Raw genomic sequence first — 19038 nt, 5'->3', positions numbered from 1 at the left:
AATAATGAATCAACCACATCAACAGCAAAATACTGGAAAGGCCAATCTCTAACTCACATATAGAAGGCAATACAGAGGACTCATTCAAACATGAAGTCATATAGACCCACTTAGAGCATTCAAATGGAGCTAAACAGGCAAGTAAATCCCTAGAGATTCAATTAGTTAACAGTAGCACAAAAAGAGATTGAGATTCTGTGTGTTCTGCTTTCCACATATAAACCTAGGTAAAGAACACCAAGGCAGAGGCAAGATCTAGGGTGGAAATAGGACTATTTTCTAGCGATAAGAAACTTATTCATTGCTTGCTGCAGTCACCTAGAATCAAAAGATTTAGCTAATCCGAATGTATAACTTAATACCATTTATGCTAACTAATAAAAACTACATCAAAGTTGTAAATTAGGATCCAAAGTGTCTTTAAAACCCTCATACAACTTACATGCCTCAGGACAGACTCAACTATGCCTTTATCACTCATGACGGATGTTCCTTTGTTCTGTTCCTAAAGATCCCACAGCTTCACCCCAGTGTTCCAATGCTTATTTTTACTATCAGCATCCACCTTTCATGCATCCCACAGTTGAAAACCATTGCTTGAAGTCTTTTCCTTCTTTAATGCATGACGTGTTAACCCTATTTTACCCCAAACCTCAGCTGAGACCTATTTCCTAGGCCTCTAATATTCTTCATTTATTTCATTTGGTTCACCTCAAGTTGATCCTCATTTTTGCTCAAATGCAGAAGCCTAAACTGGGCACAACCGAGGCCTCGCAAATGCTGATTACAGCATAAGGATTATTTCTTGTGCTTTACAAGCTATACTCATTCTTACACATCTTGCAGTGATGGCTGAGGGTTTTTGCAACAGTAGATCACTGATTTTTCTTTTGTCCAACATAACCCCAGAGCCTTTCTTGCAGAACTACTATCCTTTTCATCCTGCTAATAGCTAAAGTCAGAAGCAACACCTCCTCCTTCTCAATTACACTTATCTCACATTTATAAAAAATAAGGAATAAACCAAACCCATTTCATACTACATTGATAGAGAAAAAGGATTAAATTTCCCCCCCCAACTCCTTCCTCCCACACTCCAAAACACAGAGTGAAATCAAGTAATGCTTTTCATTTTTAGTTTTTTTTTTTTTTCTTCTGTACCAGTAATTCTAGAAAACCCCTCCAGAAAGTGTCAAACCAATTGCTTCAATTTTTATTCATTGCTAACTATTGTGAAACAATAGACAAAGTAAGTTGACTCTGCAAGTACCCTGAGCTGCAGTAATATCCCAGACTGAACACACACAATGTTCACAACTTCTCTGCTGTGGTTTGAGATTTTTGACTTGCCATGCACGACTAGCTGAACTCTGTTCGCTATTCAGCATTACATATGTTATGTAGGGCAGGGATTACTGTCCACAGTAACAATGGCCCTCTTTCAGCAGACTCCTTTGCCAGGCTAAGTATACAGCAGTTAGAGTACTGTTCCCACTAGAATCTTTTTGAAAGAGAAGATATAACTAGAATGTTTCAAATGCAGTGATGCAGAATTTTTATGCATTTCATAAAGATCAATAAAGACCAGATATTTATCAGCCAGAAACGTAACAAGACAGCAATACTGAACACATTTGGAAAAGATGTTAAGTTTAAATTTTTCACAGTGAGCAATGATTGTGGTATCCTCACCATCACTAGGTATTTCTTAAAGCAAGACTACTACTTTGGTTGGTTGGTTTGTTTTGTTTTCCTAAAGTCTGTTTCAACTTAAACAGGAATCAACCCACAAACCAACAACAAACCCTTCTCTGCCCCTCCCCAAACAAACATTAATCAGTCTCAGGCAAGTTACCATTTTCAGAGAATTTCCTCCCTGTGCCCAGTAGAACAAGTAATTAGGTAATTCATGGGACACTAACTTATTCAACTACAGATAGCAAGTGAGCAGGAACAGGCTTTCAAGACCTAAACCCCTCCATGGCCAAACATGCTACCAAAACAATCAGGTAGGTGCTTATACGGATTCCAGCTGAACACAGTGACAATTAAGATGTCCTTTAGGAAATGTCTGTGAAAAAGCAGTAACAACAACAGGGACAATCTTAGTTCTCCACAGCACTTGACCACAGACAGCTACATTTATAGGGTCTAAAGGAGTAGGAAATCTCTCTTAAATACAAAAGCAAAGAGCTCTAATGACATATTTTTGGTTGATATCTGCAAGAACTACACTACTCAGAAAACACAACACATGAATCTGTAGTGGTGTGAAATATGATTCTGTATTCTTCACAAATGGCTGAAAAAATTCTCTCTTGCAGAGTATTTTTCTGGGTATTTTTGTCTTTGTAATCTGATTCTTCAGCATGTTTATTTCATAACTAATGCTCTGAGAGGTATAATGTACTATGTGAAACTATTCTTCTGCAGGTTCTGTATACAATATTCTTGCTACACCTTAACTCACTAATCACAGAGGACATAAATCCCTTTAAGAGTGGAAGCTGCTGTCAGAACTGCCTGGAAGCAAGCCTACGTCAGTTCAGATCTATACCCACAGGAGTTGCATGGCATTGTAAGTTGTTTCTCTGTGGCCAGCTATTTTCCCAAGTAAGTCCCATGGTAAATCTCAAAAGCTGAATTTGAATTTAATACTCATGTATTTAAAAAGCAAGATTTCATGGTTGTAGCATTCCATTTTTATTACAGCCTAATAATTACCAAACAAATTGTGTCATTACCTAAATAACTGTTTATGACATTCTCCCTCTCTAATAACAGACACCTTTATTTTATACTGTGGTCCCACAAAGGATTCTTGTGCATTCTCCATTCTTCACAGTATCACCCATATGTCTTACAGTCCTGGTTTGAGCTGGGATAGAGTTAATTTTCCTTGTTACTATCTAGAATAGCGCTGTGTGTTGGATTCAGTATGGGATTTAGTATGGGAAGAATGCTGATAACACACTGATGTTTTCAGTTGTTGCTGAGAGATCAAGGACTCTCCAACTCCTCACATCCTGCCCGTGCACGGGTGTATGAGAAGCTGGGAGGGAGCACGGCCAGAGCACTGGACCCAAACTGGGCTGTGCAATATTCCATATCATGTAACGTCATGCTCAGTACACAAAGGAGGGTCAGCTGGGAAGAAGCAGGTTCTCTCTCGCTTCTGGGATTGCAATTGTGGGATCTTTGTATTTTGGAATCACTGGCCAGGAACGGGCTCGGTATCGGTCGGCGGGTAGTGAGCAATCACACTGTGCATTACCCGCTTATACTTTCTATTATTGATACTGTTTTATTCTATTCCAATTATTAAACTGTTTTTATCTCAACTGATGAGTCTCCCATCATTCCTCCAATTCTCTCCCTCATCCCCAGGCAGGGGAGGGTGAGCAAGTGGCTGTGTGGTGTTTAGCTGCCAGCTGGGTTTAAACCATGCCACTTAAGGAGAGACCATCCATTTTATCTTCTTTTTTTACTGAGTTAAGCTGTTTTTAGTATTACTCTTTTAATACTGTTTCTGCACTACTGTACCTCAAAGTTCTGCCTTTATTAGAATAATTAAAGTAATTGCAATAAAAGTTTTAAAAATACACATCTTCCAAAAAAAATAAACACAAAGCAAAATGTATACTAAAAATAAACCTTTCCTTCATAACTATCGGGAGTTTACCCCATCTTCAATAGGGATTGCCTTCTCTTAGAAACCCTCCCATACTTTCTACGCTTTCTCCTCCAAGTCACAGCCACCTTTATGATGCTGTAAGTTCTTGAAATAAGCATACTCACACATCCCTGATAGTTCAAAACTGGGTCAGAACGAAACAATGCTTGTTGCACAAAATTTGTGGTCCTATGAAAGATCTCAGCTGGAGATCTTCAGAATGAAAGCAGAGTATAAGATCAAAATTAATGTAATTCTTCAGCCATACAAAGACCCTTGAGCACCAACCTCTTAACCCACTAAAACGCTGAAAACTGTATTAGATGACTTACACAAAACGTGGCTGGCTGTGGAACAGAAGATGCGGACATTGGGATTTAGCCCTTTGTGGAATAGTCATCCTGTTTCAACAGCTCTCAGAGAGACAGCATTATAAACAACAATGTTTTCAGATATATTAAGCCCTAAGAATGCACACTGGAAGCAAACTCAAGTAGCTACTATATTCAAGAAAGAAACTTTGATGAAACTGATTCTGCCAAGCCAAAATTGTAAGTGGTGTCAGGTATAGCCCTCTTCTCCCATAAATCAAACTGAGAAGTGGAGACTTCCAAGAAAAAGAGGTGTGTAGTCCAGGTTAAACGATGTGTGTGTTGACTGGCTTTTTCACCTTCTACTAGCAGGATTCTTATGAAACATGCCTCAAACAAAGACAATAGGCTGATCATTTAACTGTGGAGGGCTTGAGATATTTGGAGACATGAAGGTTACAAATGAAAGAAAAAATATAGTGAGTAATTTAAATCAAATATCTGTCTCAAACAGAAGGCAGAGATTGTTCTGGTTTAACTACAGAATTCCATTAAATGTTTGTGATAGAACTTTGGATATCAACAGAGGTAAAAATCACTGTATGAGCTTTATAACCTTAAAAAGGGGGCTAAGTGGACTGATTTATATCCTATTGAGGGGTTGCACACTAATCTGGCGGATGCTCTTAAGTAATTATCATCTAGCTTTCAAAAGCTAGGTTTATGTGTGCGCGTTCTCTTCTTTTGCTGTGCTTTCTTCAGCGTAATAGCTGCAAACTACCTGGTGAAAACCAAATATTAACTAATACCATAATGCAAGCAGATGATACACAATTTTAGTTTCATCTTACATAGCAAAATGAAGCAAATCTTTCAATCCTTAGCTCAAAATGAAATTGGATATTTTCCAGTCTAAAAGTAGTAAGGTCTATAATAGAGATAGTAGAAATGTTTCAGAAAAAAATGGCATTTTGACACTATACATATATTTAATTTTATTTTGAATTTCAGCAAAAAACAAAGTTGAAGTGCTCAGTCAGAACGAATATGCAGTGCTATATCACAGAAATATTCATCTTAGGGGTGGCTGAACAGGAACAGAAGAGACAGTCCTTTTCTCCTCCCTCTCACTTACATGCACTAAGTCTAATTAAGCTGAAATACTTCCCCCTTTTGGGTTTATGTCTACTTGTTAGACTGGAAGATAGCCTTACAGGATGTGATGTTAGCTTTTCATAGAAAATCTGAATTTTCTAAGCTGGTTGTGAGAAAGAGTTTAACATGTTCCAGATTTAACCAACATCTATCTGCATTGTTTTCCTGATGTCACAGTTGCATAAACTCCACACCTCCCTAAGCAGCTTAGCTACAGAAAAGATGTTGTTGCCTACAAACATCAAAATCATTCATAAGTTTGGCTTCACGGTGCTTTCAGGTACACAAGCAAGCACTGCGGGCTACACAAACAGAATATGTATATCTAAAAGTATGTAACTCTGGATTTTGCCTTTTGCATGTTTCTGGAATTATGGAAACATGACCTGGCAGAGGTCCCATACTGAACAGTCATGCTCAGCTGCAGTTTCTGAATATTGTTTTTTGTGGATGGCACACAAGTGAGATACCTGTAACTGCCACTAAAATCAGGCCACTGTCTAGAAAGGTAAAAAGACTCTGAGAACAGGTTGTGCAAAGTGTAATTTAAAAATCCTGAAGTGCTGTCTGGAATCCCTGAGCATCTAAGTGGACAGAAGTCACGGTTTGCATTGATGTGTTCTATCAAGCACTGACAACAGTTAGTCAAATCCAATCATGCAGTAACAGTCTCTCTCCAGCAAAATGACAGCTTAGTATTTTGCAGTGCCATTCTTTTAGAATCCTTAACCATGGCCGTATAAAGGGATCCCAAATGCTTTCTTTGGACATCCTACATGCCATTTGATCTTTCAAAACATGTTTACTTCTCTAATGAAATTGCTTTTAGACTTTAGCTGGTGAATGTAAGCTGCCCAAGCTATAATCTTTGTAAATAAGTGTAATTTACAGGCTACTTTTCTGACTACATAATTGTGAAAGTAGTTAATAATATTTTTGGAATGTTGTATTTCAGTATTTCCATTCTACATTTTAGTTTCTACCACTTGTATTTGTAGCAGCTCCTGGCTGTGCTAGGGAAGAAGCAGAAAGGAACAGCTTCCCTCTGACAAGCCTTCTTCCAGAAAGGAGCTGGTTTGACAAAGCATAGGAAGATTGTCTAAATAAAGCTTCTCTCCCAGAGAAAACATACAGATACATTGCTTATTTCATAGGCTCCTACATACAAAATTAGTTGTGAAAAGAGGGTACCTATCATCCTCTTCAAAACCCCAATTATATTCCCAAATATTTAATTATATGCCAGTGAGCTCATACAACATGAAAACTGTTATGAAACTGGAGTGCCTTAGGTTGCTGAGCTTTCCCCTTCCCTTTTACCACACTCAACCCTTGATATTCTGTTCCCACATCTTTACCTCTTTCCTGTATCCCTCTCCATCACCAGTTTGCAAGCAATTGCTGAGATACATAAATGGCAGGCATTTTTTGTGATTGGTGAGTGACTGAAGGCAGCAGAAGAGACACAGGAGAAAGCGACTGTCTCTCAAATTTTATCAAAATGAAGATTACCAGCAAGTAATATTAAAGATAATTTTAAAAAAAATGAAATAAAAGAAAAATCACATCCAGCACTGCCACATGTCATCCTTTTTTTTTGTTGCAGACTCTTAGGAGGACACAACTGACATTTTCAAGTGCATCACTTTTCTGAAAAGTGACTATACAAAAATGCATGTTCCCTAAATCTGAGACTATGCCCAAAAGCCTTTGGAACACATTAAAATAGGAGTTGTATTACAAAACCTGTGGGCTGTTTTTTAATCTGAATGTTTAATTGAAATATCTAAAAATATTTTTTATTCCAAAAATATAATTTTATGATATACTTCAGTGAAAGCATCATATAAAACCCCATACAGTAATATAATGAAAAAGCAATTTGACCTATAACCTCATTTTCTTTGTTTTCCATCAAACTGCTGAGTGATAAGACAGTGAAATGGTATTAAACTGGAATAAGGAAAAAATTGGTGATTGATTTATCACTTCGATAAGTCAACTGTAGAAACAATCATTTAACAAAGCAATTTAGAACAGCTGTTAGCACATGCAATTACTTGACAGAAGCAAGGAAAATCTCTGGAATGAGATAGAATCTGAACCAAAAAATGATAATGGCACGAGTTCCCCATTAGTGATGGGAGAGGTGGCAGAACTGGGTCCTTTATAACCACAGAACTCTCACTGTGAATGTATTCACCCTTCTGAAATTTTGCCCTTCAAAACATAATTTGTACCTCCTATCACAGCATATAGAAAGCAAAACTGGAATACTACCAATTTGCTCTAATGGTGGGCCATATCCATAGAGTTCCTTCATCTCACAAAACAGTTATAACTGCATTTCTCTCTATTAGTTGACTTCCAAAACCAGCTGTAGAAAATCCATATAAGTCAACCACAGCTAGAAACCAGCTGTAATACAGCAAAATTAACAGCAAAAACTCAATGTAATCTTAATTATGGAAGTACTACATGACAGCAGCCTGCATATGAAACCAGGTAATAAGGTGAATTCCTAAAGAACTTTGCTTCCATGTATATAATATCTCCCAATCCATAGCTATGAAAAAGCAGTAAGACACATTAACCTTTGGAATGAGAGTGTTTCATCTTGTTCAGACACACTTTATCCATCAAATGCATAAATCACCAAGTCAAAAACCAGAAAGCTTCTCTGAAACTCCCTTTTGATATGTAACCCCCTACTGCAAACTACTGTTTTGTAAGGGCTTGAAACGAAGCCAAGTTATAACGATCACACCAAAGGATGTAAGCATAAACCATGTAAAATTATATGCTTCAGGATAATTGTTATTACGGAGAAAACACCAATGGTCTTGCTTAATCCATCTACTTTTACTAAACTATTGCTAACTCCTTTTACATAGCCACTATACACAGATTAAAAATCAATGAAGCCAAAATAAACCAAGAATCTCTGGGCGTCTTCACAATTCAACTCAAATGCAGACTTTGGTGAATATTTAATAACTCCCTTGCCTCTTCATATCATAGCTCTACCGTCATTTAAGTTACATGCATGAACATCGAACCAGGGAATTTACCATTCAATGCAGACACATACCACACAGATGAAGCACTATTACCACAAAATATTCATTCCTTCAGTCAAATATTACATAGAAAATCACCCAGCTGTGCTGCTTACACAGAACTGAGAAACTGTACTTAAAGTACAGATCAATCCTTCTTGTCCTCACTTACTTCTCTGTCTCCACATTTATTTACAACATTTGAAATATTTATTACTTTTTGTGAAATGTGTTACTTATGTTCGTATTACCAAAAAAATAAGTTACATAGCACAAACCCAGTACTTGTTAAAAGTTCTAACCTGTGCAACAATATTGCACTGGCAATTCTTTTCACAACACCGGCTCAATAGATTGTTTTTCTGTGGAAATATAAGGTTCATAGTCTTCAAGGCTCTTAAGTTCTTTGTGGTTTTGAGAGCTTAGTCAATATACAATAAAAGGAGTAAAATAAGCTTGCTGATGTGTAAAAAGAATACTCTCTAATCAGTATCCCTGAACACATGGATCTAAACATCCACACTGATCAGGTGCTAAAACCAGCTTCACTTCTGCAATTCTGTGAAGACTATTTCTTTTCTCTTTAATTGACTTCAATTATGATGCTTCATTTCTTATACTACTGTAACCTGAAAAGAAATAATGACAGTAAAGCTTTTTCACCCATGAAATTAGTGTCTGTGTACCTCTTTTATTTGTGAATTCAAGGACAACAATCCTTTTAACTCAAATTACAACTTCAGTTGTTCTAACTGGATATGTCTGAAAAACACTAGAAAAAATAGCTGCCCTAACACTAGGAAGACTACTTTTGCTTACAAAGAATCAATTCTGAACCCTATGTGTCTCAAATGCACACTGAACTGTAAATGCAGAAATGGCCAGTGATTCACAAAATAGATTTAAGGTATGAAAGCACAATTTAGTACACTATTTTACATGGGTCTAAATGATTTACTATATTTTTAAGAAAGCAGTGCACAGGTTCTACTTAAGAAAAATAAACTTCAGAACATCTTCTCTGCTTGGATGCAAGTTTGCATATATCTCATCAGCTCAGTCGTCTACATTAAATTTAGTACTGGAGGTACGTTAGTTGAAGGCTCCTGAAAGGCTAAGGATTAATAAAATAACTGGACAAGTATATCATAAACAGATTCCAGTCAAAGAGGCAGTTTTCATCCATGAGAGAAGTTCACAACCATATTAACTAATTGTCCAAACTAAGAACAAAAACATTCATGAGTAAGGAAAAGTATGAGCAGATTATGTCTGCTATAAAACTGTTACTTAGAACTTTTGAATATTTTTAGCTCAACTATTCAGACTACAAAGCCCAAACTGAACTGCTCTATTTTTGATGGTATCTAGTATGGTAAATACACTCTAAGCATAGAGAATACTTTCAGTTACCTGTTAAGGAACATGAAACAACTCCAGCATTTACAAATCTGATAGGAATTTACTTATTCTACACTGAGCTTTATCCAATTTCAAGCAGATTATGAACTCTTTTAAATAAGTCATTGTTGTGGTTTAAACCCAGCTGGCAGCCAAACACCATGCAGCCACTCACTCATCATCCCCTGCCCTGGGGATGAGGGAGAGACTTGGAGGGGTAAAGGTAAGGAGATGCATCGGTTGAGATAAAAATAGTTTAATAATTGGAATAGAATGAAACAATAATAGAAAGTACAAATGGGTAATGCACAGTGTGATTGCTCACCACCCACTGACTGATACCCAGCCCATTCCTGGCTAGCAATCCTGAAATACCAAGATCCTGCAATCACAATCCTGGAAAGAAGAGATAACTCACTTCTTCCCAGCTGACCCTCCCCTACATACTGAGCATGATGTTACATGATAAAAAAATATGGAATGCTTCATGAAGTTGCATGTGATCCTTGTTCAGGGGCTAACCTATGATATGGAATATTTAACTGGCCAATTTTGGTCTGTTTCTCTGGCTCTGCTCCCTCCCACCTTCTTGTGCACATGGGCAAGACATGAGGAATTGAAAAGTCCTTGATTTCTTAGCAACAACTGAAAACATCAGTGTATTATCAACATTCTTCTCATACCAAATCCCATACTGAATCCAAAACACAGCGCTATTCTGGCTACTAAGAAGGAAAATTAACTCTATCCCAGCTGAAACTAGGATAGTCATTCAGCAAAATTAAATATTATACATTTGGTCATACCATTGAATCTGAGGAATGTCTGTTCTCATGACTCTAAAGAACATGTTAGGAATCCTCCTCCTCCATTTTGCAAATGAAGGCATGTTCTTCTGAATTGAAAAAAAAATAAGCATATGGGTAGGCTTGGTCATTAGGAAACTCAGGAACAATAAATTTGGATTCAAAGAAGAGGAAAGCTTCATACAGAAGACTGCAAGAACACCGCTACATAAATCTCTAATAATGATGCCTAGCTTACAAACTAATGAATGGAATCAGTAACGTGAAAAAGACATTTACTATTTATATTGTACTTTAATTTTAGCAGCTCCAAACCAAATATTTATGCTGAAAATAGAAGAGGGAAATCAGCTTTTCCCCTAGCCTGTATGGTCACAAAAACATTCTACAGAAGCACTTTAAGTAAAGTAGGAAGCAATTATTTAAATAGCAAATTCATAAATTAGCATACATGACTGTAGGTATTCTGGGCTGTGTAAGCTGTTAAAGCAATTAAAAATACCTTGCTGGATCATTACTAAACCAAAGCAGCATAACATTCTCTCCTTACATGCAAATATCAGACAGTAATAATACATTAGAAAATAATTAAATCTTCTAAGTACCTAACTTCATCCTCTCAAAACACAATCTCAAGAAGATAAGCTTTGTTGCATGCATGTCTTTCTAAACTCAGAATATCCTGAACTTATTAAAGAAGGAATAATTTTCACAGATGAAAGCTGTCAGGAAAATGCAGTTCTCTAATTAACATTACAAGAAAAACTCAGCTCCTTAAAACTTTCTCTACAAATCAAATTCATTGTAGACTACGTCAGCATTTTATTCATAAGTAACTGTTAAAAAAAGGCATTTCGCTCATACTGGTCTCATCTTGGAAAAGACTTAGGGTGTTGCCTGAAGTACAATCAGCAATGTAATCCAGAGATGATACAATTTTATAATTAGGTCTCTGTGTGTTTGTTTACATACATGTGTGTGTATGTCCATATAAAAAAGATTTACTCCCCTGAATTTTTTCTGTATTTACCTGAATAAAAGCCAACTTGCACATCAGTATCAGATAACTGAGAGACAAAGTAGTACACTACTGATAACACCTTGGCTAAACCAACTGGTTGTTTTATGTAATACACTGCTTTTAAATCTGGATCAATTTGTGATCCTCTAAGAACTTTTCCAGTGGAACTTCAGCTCTTTAGCTAATTCAAGCCTGCTTATATCAGGTTTGTACTCCTGTCCTGTTTCACAATTCCCTTTGTAGTCTACAACCCTGGTATCTTTGGCCATAAACGTCTGCTTTATGCATTAGAAGCACTCCTCTCTTGTTTGGACAGAAGGTAAGAGCAAAATTACCTCAACTGAAGTCTTCCTCAGAAAGTGAAAAAATATTCAACTGTTTACAAGCACAAGGTAAAGTAACATTACAGAGTGTTATTTGTACAAGATCTACTGGTTCTGGCAAACAATTTATCTCAAGTGACTGTTTTTCAGATATTTAAATAATGAGCCTTGTATGTTTTATGCAAAAGATTTTGTATGTTTGACCTTTTAAGATTTTAAAATATCAGGTTCTGTATGATTCCATTAATTGTAAGGTAAGGCAGTCTATATCAATAAAATAAAACATTTTGCCATAGCTTCATGCTTCAGCTCATATTTGTCTTTTAGGGATTTTACTGTAAGTAAAAATGTTATCTTTTTACTGTAGGAATAATGTTATCTTTTCCTCTTCAATTAAGTTTATAAGACAAAAGTAAGTCTGTATAAGATTTAAGTAGCAGAGAACAAATGACTTCTAATATTTCATCCCACAAAAAGTAATTTTTCAGAAATCATTAAATATTAAAAGGACTGTCCTAAGGCAAATTTCCTTGTATCACAGTATTCCCTCCTACATTTGTAAAACCGTCATATATCTTTGCTTATAAACACAAAATCTACTTAAATGGATTCAGAGTTCACCTGAATCTATTATCATTCACATTTACGAAACTGCACCTAAGAATCAACTGGCAAGACAGAATAGTGAGGTACACACATCACCCTTGCAAACATGTTTCATTGAAGTATTCATCTTGATTTACATGATTTACTGATATTGTTTGTGTGGGATATGAAGTTCAGCACATGAAGTGGCTAACACAAGCCTATTTTCACATCAGTTGAATTCAATCTAAGAGTGAACTTTGCTGTTGAAAGAGGTGACTCAGAAGGAACAGGCAAGCAGATGGTTCCTTTTGGCATCTTGGCTATAGCACTTCACGGCACTCTACCTAGAAGGTGAAGACTTGGAATTTCAGTAATCCCAAAGGTGGATCTGTGTGACAGAAGAAAGTGTAGATCTCTGTGCCAGACTGTTTTCACTAAAAGCCCGGCACAGATGCTGTGGGGTTTTTGGACCAGATCAGTTCATGGAACAGATTCATTCTGTGATGACAAGACAGCTAAATCCAAACCAACAAACTCCGTGGCAGGAAACAGCCAGATACAGAACTGTCCCTTCTGGTGGCAGCTCTGTGGAAAAGCAGGTGAACTTGATGCTAGTGAAACTGCACCCTAAATCCATCACATCTGTGGTGATCATCTCATTTCTGTACATCTGATCCTTCAGAAACCTTGCTAAATCTTATTACTAATTTTGTAAACAGGTATGATTTGTTTTTACCTTCCTTGGGCTTGAATTAAATGAAGTAACTTCCTAACATAGGATAGACTTGCTATATAAGTTTGGTTATTGTTAAAATCAAGATACTTACACACCTACATTTTTCAGCAGCACAGAGTACTGATCCCGAGTATCAAGAGGAAAGCAAGGAATCTTATTTTCAGGGGCAGTTTAGGAGCTATTAATGCAGGAAACTGTGTAGAAAATGCATCTTCTGGTGAAAAACAGTAATCAGAAAATCTCTCCATTGTAAAACAGGGCAGATGGGTAAGACTTGGGTGCCTTCAGATCTTAATGGCAGTTTTGTCACATCATGCAACTGTGCTATTTTTACTGGAGATGTGCAGACAACACTACAAGTGTAATATCTTATAAATAAAACTCTAAACCTACCAATTCACTGTCCTTGAAATGGGTTGAGTCCCCAGCCCTTACAACAGTGAAATGTCAGAGTATTTTTCTCCATTTTACTATAACATAATTTTATGCTGAAATTTCACTATTCAAATAATGACAGGAATTGGCACTCATCTCACAGATTACACTTTCAGTCAGCTTTTGTAATCAATACTCATACCTATATATGTGTGATCATAGACATCACAGTGGTAATTCTTGTGTCACCATTAAAATGTCTGGGTAGTTCGTTCAGAGTTCAAAAGGAAGAAACAGACACTAATTCATAAAGGAGCATAAAGAGGTGATTCATAGCAGGGATGACAAAAACAAATAAAAACTTTTAGAAATTTTTCAAAGCAACTATTCAAATAAGCACTCAATAGCATGCAAGGCATGATCCTGACACAATTTAGCATACACAAGACCAGTAGCCACTGTTATTTTTTCTTGCCCTGTTTGACTGACTGGGAACAAGATAAAACAGGCAACAGGTGTGAAATTGTTCTGTTCATAATGCAGCTCCCATAGCTGCTACCACAAAAAAAGCACAGATAATTTAATGGAAATAGGAGATTTTTACCCCACCCTCAATAAAGAGAATAAGCATGAAACCTACATAAAGTTATACATTAACGTGTATAATCTTAACTCTGGTACACTTTCTCTCCCTCTAGCTCCCCAAACACTGAGCACAACTGATCTTTTGGTACCAAAACATCTGTTCTTTTAAAATCACACTGTAGTTAATTGCAATTAGAGAAGGTGAGCCTTATCACTGTCTGTTTACCTAATGAGCTATAATCTTTTTTTTTCTTATGGGCTTAGTAGAATGCTGTTCTTAAATTTACACCCAGGAATACAGAGATCTCAAAGTCAAATAGAAAGCAACCGTAAAATTAAAACTGAAAAAGATTTAAGAAACTTTCTGAAAAAGTTGTTTTCCTAACTACCTTCTCTTTAATGAAAAATTCTGAACATACTTAATTAAAGCTGCAGTCAGATTATACTCACAGGAACTCCTATATTTAAATCAGTCCTCTGCTAGTGCAAGAAGATATGTCATCAATACCTTTTATAAACGACTGAGTTATATTTGAAAAGAAATTATATTTTGTGCTTCTGATTGCTGTACTGGTTAGAAACCTTACCCTGATTTCCAGCATATGTCACTTTTACTCACTTCGTATGCTGACAACGTCCTCAAAGATAAACAGTACTTTTCTCTCTCATTAAAGTTTACCCCACTGACATATTTACAGCAAGCAACCATATGCTCCCTCAATCTTGATTTTTATAGGATCAGCAAGTCAGCTTTTTCTGTACGACAGGTTCATGTTTTTGCATCTGTCATACTTTGAAGAACGTCTTTCTGAGAAGTTATTTTCCTGCATTACTTTCTCATGACATATTTCACCAAAACTGCACCACGGAATACAGCCCTGAATTTAGCATTCCAAGTAGCAGTTAATTATTATTTTTTGACCAATGTCAAGTTATGCTTATTTTCCACTTGCTAAATTCCTGCTACCCAATAGATTTTTGCTCCTAGAGTCTTCTTTATAATCCTCATTAAAACCTGAGGCAGAGCACTTACTTAATGTTGGGGCCATATAAAATTTTTTTAATTTCTACTTGTTCCTTATTACTTAGTAGTTGGGTTCATTTTTTTTCTTGTTTTCTTTACAAAGCTAAGGAACATTTAGATATTTATTATATATCTTTTGCTGGTTTCCTACTTGTTCTGAACTTTAAAATATACCGTCAAATAACAATAAAACAGTATTTTCAGGCCTCATGCTACAGTCTAAATCTCTAAAATCCTTACCACACCAAACGTCTCCACTTCACTCCATTATATTCTATTAACTTTATTAAAGTATATACTTTGAAATTGCGAGCCAGAGATGCAGAGTTAGTTCTGTTCATTAAGTTAAACCTACAATGAATCAATATCTGTCTCTCAGGCTAGAGTTCTTTTCTCTGACCAGTTCTTTCACGGATTCCTTACTGCTTTCCAAACCAATATAACACCATGTCTTGCTACTTTGGTGGCAATGAAATGAAGCAATGATGTGGGCAATTACACTGTGATATAACTCAGTCATACAATATTCTTAATATCTGCTCTCAATCTTTTATCTGGGTAGCTGTAACACAAAATGCTACAGGATTGAACCTTCTTATAATATTGCAGAGCAGTCTATAAGCATATTTCTAGCATTATCCTGAAAGAACACTTACTACTTTCTCCTGAAGTAACTTCCATCTGAAATACTGCTAATACTTTGTGTTAGCAGTGCCTCATTAAATACTTCATCATTCTGATAATACTTTATGTTTCTTTGCCATCTACCATAATATTACTAAAAAATGCCAACCACCACCTTTGGTTCTAGCTTTCTTGAACAGCAGCATGAAAGATACCTGTTCTCATCCTTCCAGCATCAGTCATTACCAGTCATAATTTCTGTTTCCTAAATAACCTCAGACAAAAGAGTTACCTATACAAATACAGACATGGAGTGTTTAGCATAAAACCTTTTTCATGCATAGAAGCACTAAATTCTGTTGGATGAAGAGAATTTTTTTTTTTTTAATCTAAGAGTGTACAAACACAGAGAACACCAGCTACTCCTCCTTTTATCACACACTTCTGTTTTGCTAAGTATTCACTACTTAAAACTGAAATAAATATTAATTCCTCTCATAACGTACCTTTAGGGTCAGCCTCACAACATTACACTCCTGCAGAGGGTTCAGTTTCAGCGTTTCTCCCAAGTTACTGCAGCCTGACGTTTGATGCTGCATTTCACAGCAAACACAGACACCATCACTGTCAAATTTAATCTGTGGAAAAAAAAAAAAAAAGGTCAGAGAAAGTATAAATCAACAGAAATATATTTTCCAAAACCAAAAACTGTATTTACACTTATTGTAACAGTAATGCCTACTAAATGCAAAATGAAAATGTCTATGCAGAATCCTCTGAAGCAGAATGTCTTCCCTTGGCTAACGTAAGCTATAAAACCAGGTAAAATACAAAAAGAGGATACAATACCTAAGAAGAATGTTATCTTTAATGACTCTTCTTGAAAAAAAATTTGCTTTCCAGGGGCAGATCAAACTAGAGTAACTCAACTGAATAAACATCAAATTTGCACAATTGTAGGTTAATTAAAGGGCTAATAATGGGATGCAATACCTTACATCTCCAGGTCAGTGGTTGCAATTCAATTTGGGATAGTATTGAGAAAAGTAATTAGTATCACATGGGAGTTCCATGAACCATGAGTTTAAAAATACCAAATCCCAGGTTTCTATATTCCAATGATTAGTAGTAGGAATGACACTCATGAGAAACTTCCATGGCTTTCCATGTAAAGAATAACAGATTCACTGTACCATTCAAGCATACTCAATCAGTCCCATATTCCTCCAAGTAAAGATGGAAGCACAGTGGCCAAGCAGTGAGAGATCTAAATGGCCACATTACTTCTCTTTCACATTAAAAAAATTAAAAAAAAATTTCCAGACACAAATCCACAAAGAAATCCTTGATGCAAATATGCATTTACTATTTTTAATTCAAATGTTGTAAATTTCCTGAACAAAGACAGATAGCAGCATTCCTTGTAGAATTACCTCATGCAGCCTTATACGCAGAATCATTTCAACAGAAAATTTTGTTACTACTTAAGTCCTTGAAGAATGTTTAAATTGTTCACATATCCTTAATAGCTACTTATTTAAATATATGTATTTTTTGTGTCTACCTATCGGGCTTATCTAATACTTTCTGCTTACATTCTGGCGACCAGAACAGCGGCTGGAAGAGCAGAAATTAAAAAAAAAAACATAATAAATTTTACCAGATGAGATGCAGATGAAGAAATGCTTGCTGTATACAGTGATGAAGACATGCTCAGGGCAGGATGCTCCCTCAGCAGGCTTCGATTCCTGAGACTCCAGATTGCCCTCTAGCCTGTATAATTTGTAAAAGGCCTTAAAACTATGTGGGTATGTAAATTACACCATTTCCCATATATTCAAAGGCAGCATCAGAAATAATTGTCTATGGCAACTAATAGAGACTGGTCATACCCTAAGCCACAGACACTGTAAAAGAATTAAAGAAAAAAAAGTATCATTTGAGCACCTTTATAATAGTTGTGTTGTTTATTTCTAATTAGCATAGAATTTAATTCACAAAGCTGCTTTAACAATTTCAGATTGCTTTTGTTCAATTCCTCTAACCTATTAATAATCCCTTTTAAAAGGTGAAAGATCTCAGCAAAACCCAAGTACATGGTTTATGATCGGATAACCTCAGCTCTTCAAATCAATGGAAAATACAAAGTACTAAATGCCACTGGGGAGGTCTTGCTCCTGAGCCTCTCTGGAAATGGTGTCAACTGTTAGACAAATGCTACAGAGGAAGTTCAAAACTTAGACTTTGAATTTAGAGCTGTGTCAAATGCAGTGGCCAGAATGCTACAGCACACCTGCTATACTAGCACCAGGCATACAGCAAATCAATATAGTCTTCAGCTGCTAAAAAGTTTATATAATGAGAAAAATGGACTTCAGATAAAGCTATCTGCTGCAAGATCATTTATTCTTCGATTCATGCAGCCCCTATTCAATGAAAGACAGATCCCAAGTCTACTTTTATTTCATGTAATGAACAGGTGTCACGGAAATAAGGCCAAAAAGATAAATACTTTCTGGGTCAAGATTCCCCATCTATGAGAGATTCTCCATTCTGAAAGATGTTCTATAACTTTGTATTGCTCAGCAACTCTCCCTTTAATTCAATTCTTAATAATAGTTAAAAGATAATTGTTTACATGAAAGTTCCTGCAAAACATAGGGGACATCTTAAAAAATCACAGCATTTTCAAAACCACCTAAGATTTGCAATCAGAGTGCAAAACAATTTTAATCTTAGGCATACTTTTTTGGAGAGTTTTTAACAATTTGCCCTATTGTACATCTTTTCCTTCAAATGCTTGTGAAGTGACAGCTTTGCTAACTTGTGTTTTTGTAAAGGACAGCAGTACAAAAAGCTGAGCATGTCATTGCATTCATGCTTTCCACAATACAGCAGCTGAAAGCAGTTTTGAGCCCTCATGCTCCTGAATGCTCATCCCTGCCCTACCTCTGTCTCATACCTGTGCAGCCAGGATCAAGAATTCATACAGCTATCCCACGACCTGAACAGTATCAAAACTAAATTTTCTTTTATTGTGCAGGAGTGGTTTATTTTTAGTCCAGATCAGACCTCAAATGCCATTCACTGTGTGGCTTTATAAATACATCACAAACAATAGAGCTACACTGGTACAGGGAGCAAGAGCCGGGATTACTCCCTCCAGCTACAGGGCTGGTGTTTGCCAGCCTTAGACACAACTAAAGCAGCAGTGCCTCCAAAACTGTGTTCTTTCTCCTCTCTCTGCTGTGTTTATATCTCGTTTTGGTTGGCAGAGCGCAAGAATAAAGCATCTTTCACTTCATCCCCTGCACTTACTCCCCCCATCCTGTATACGTGTTCCATTTCATGATTCTT

The 19038-nt window shown here is 36.4% G+C and overlaps 1 protein-coding gene across 2 annotated transcripts in view; it reads right to left on the bottom strand.

Moving 5' to 3' along the window:
- Nucleotides 1-19038, bottom strand: part of FAM189A1 (family with sequence similarity 189 member A1) — a 147991-nt gene that overhangs the window by 29699 nt on the left and 99254 nt on the right. For both annotated transcript variants that reach the window (XM_032990356.2, XM_032990357.2), the window contains exon 4: nucleotides 16188-16319. In XM_032990356.2, coding sequence (XP_032846247.2) covers nucleotides 16188-16319 — 132 coding nt within the window. The remainder of the gene's footprint in view (nucleotides 1-16187; nucleotides 16320-19038) is intronic.

Source organism: Tyto alba, unplaced genomic scaffold (genome assembly GCF_018691265.1).
Source record: "Tyto alba isolate M040663 unplaced genomic scaffold, T.alba_DEE_v4.0 Super-Scaffold_41, whole genome shotgun sequence".
Lineage (NCBI taxonomy): Eukaryota > Metazoa > Chordata > Aves > Strigiformes > Tytonidae > Tyto > Tyto alba.
This window is presented reverse-complemented; position numbering and strand designations above follow the sequence as displayed.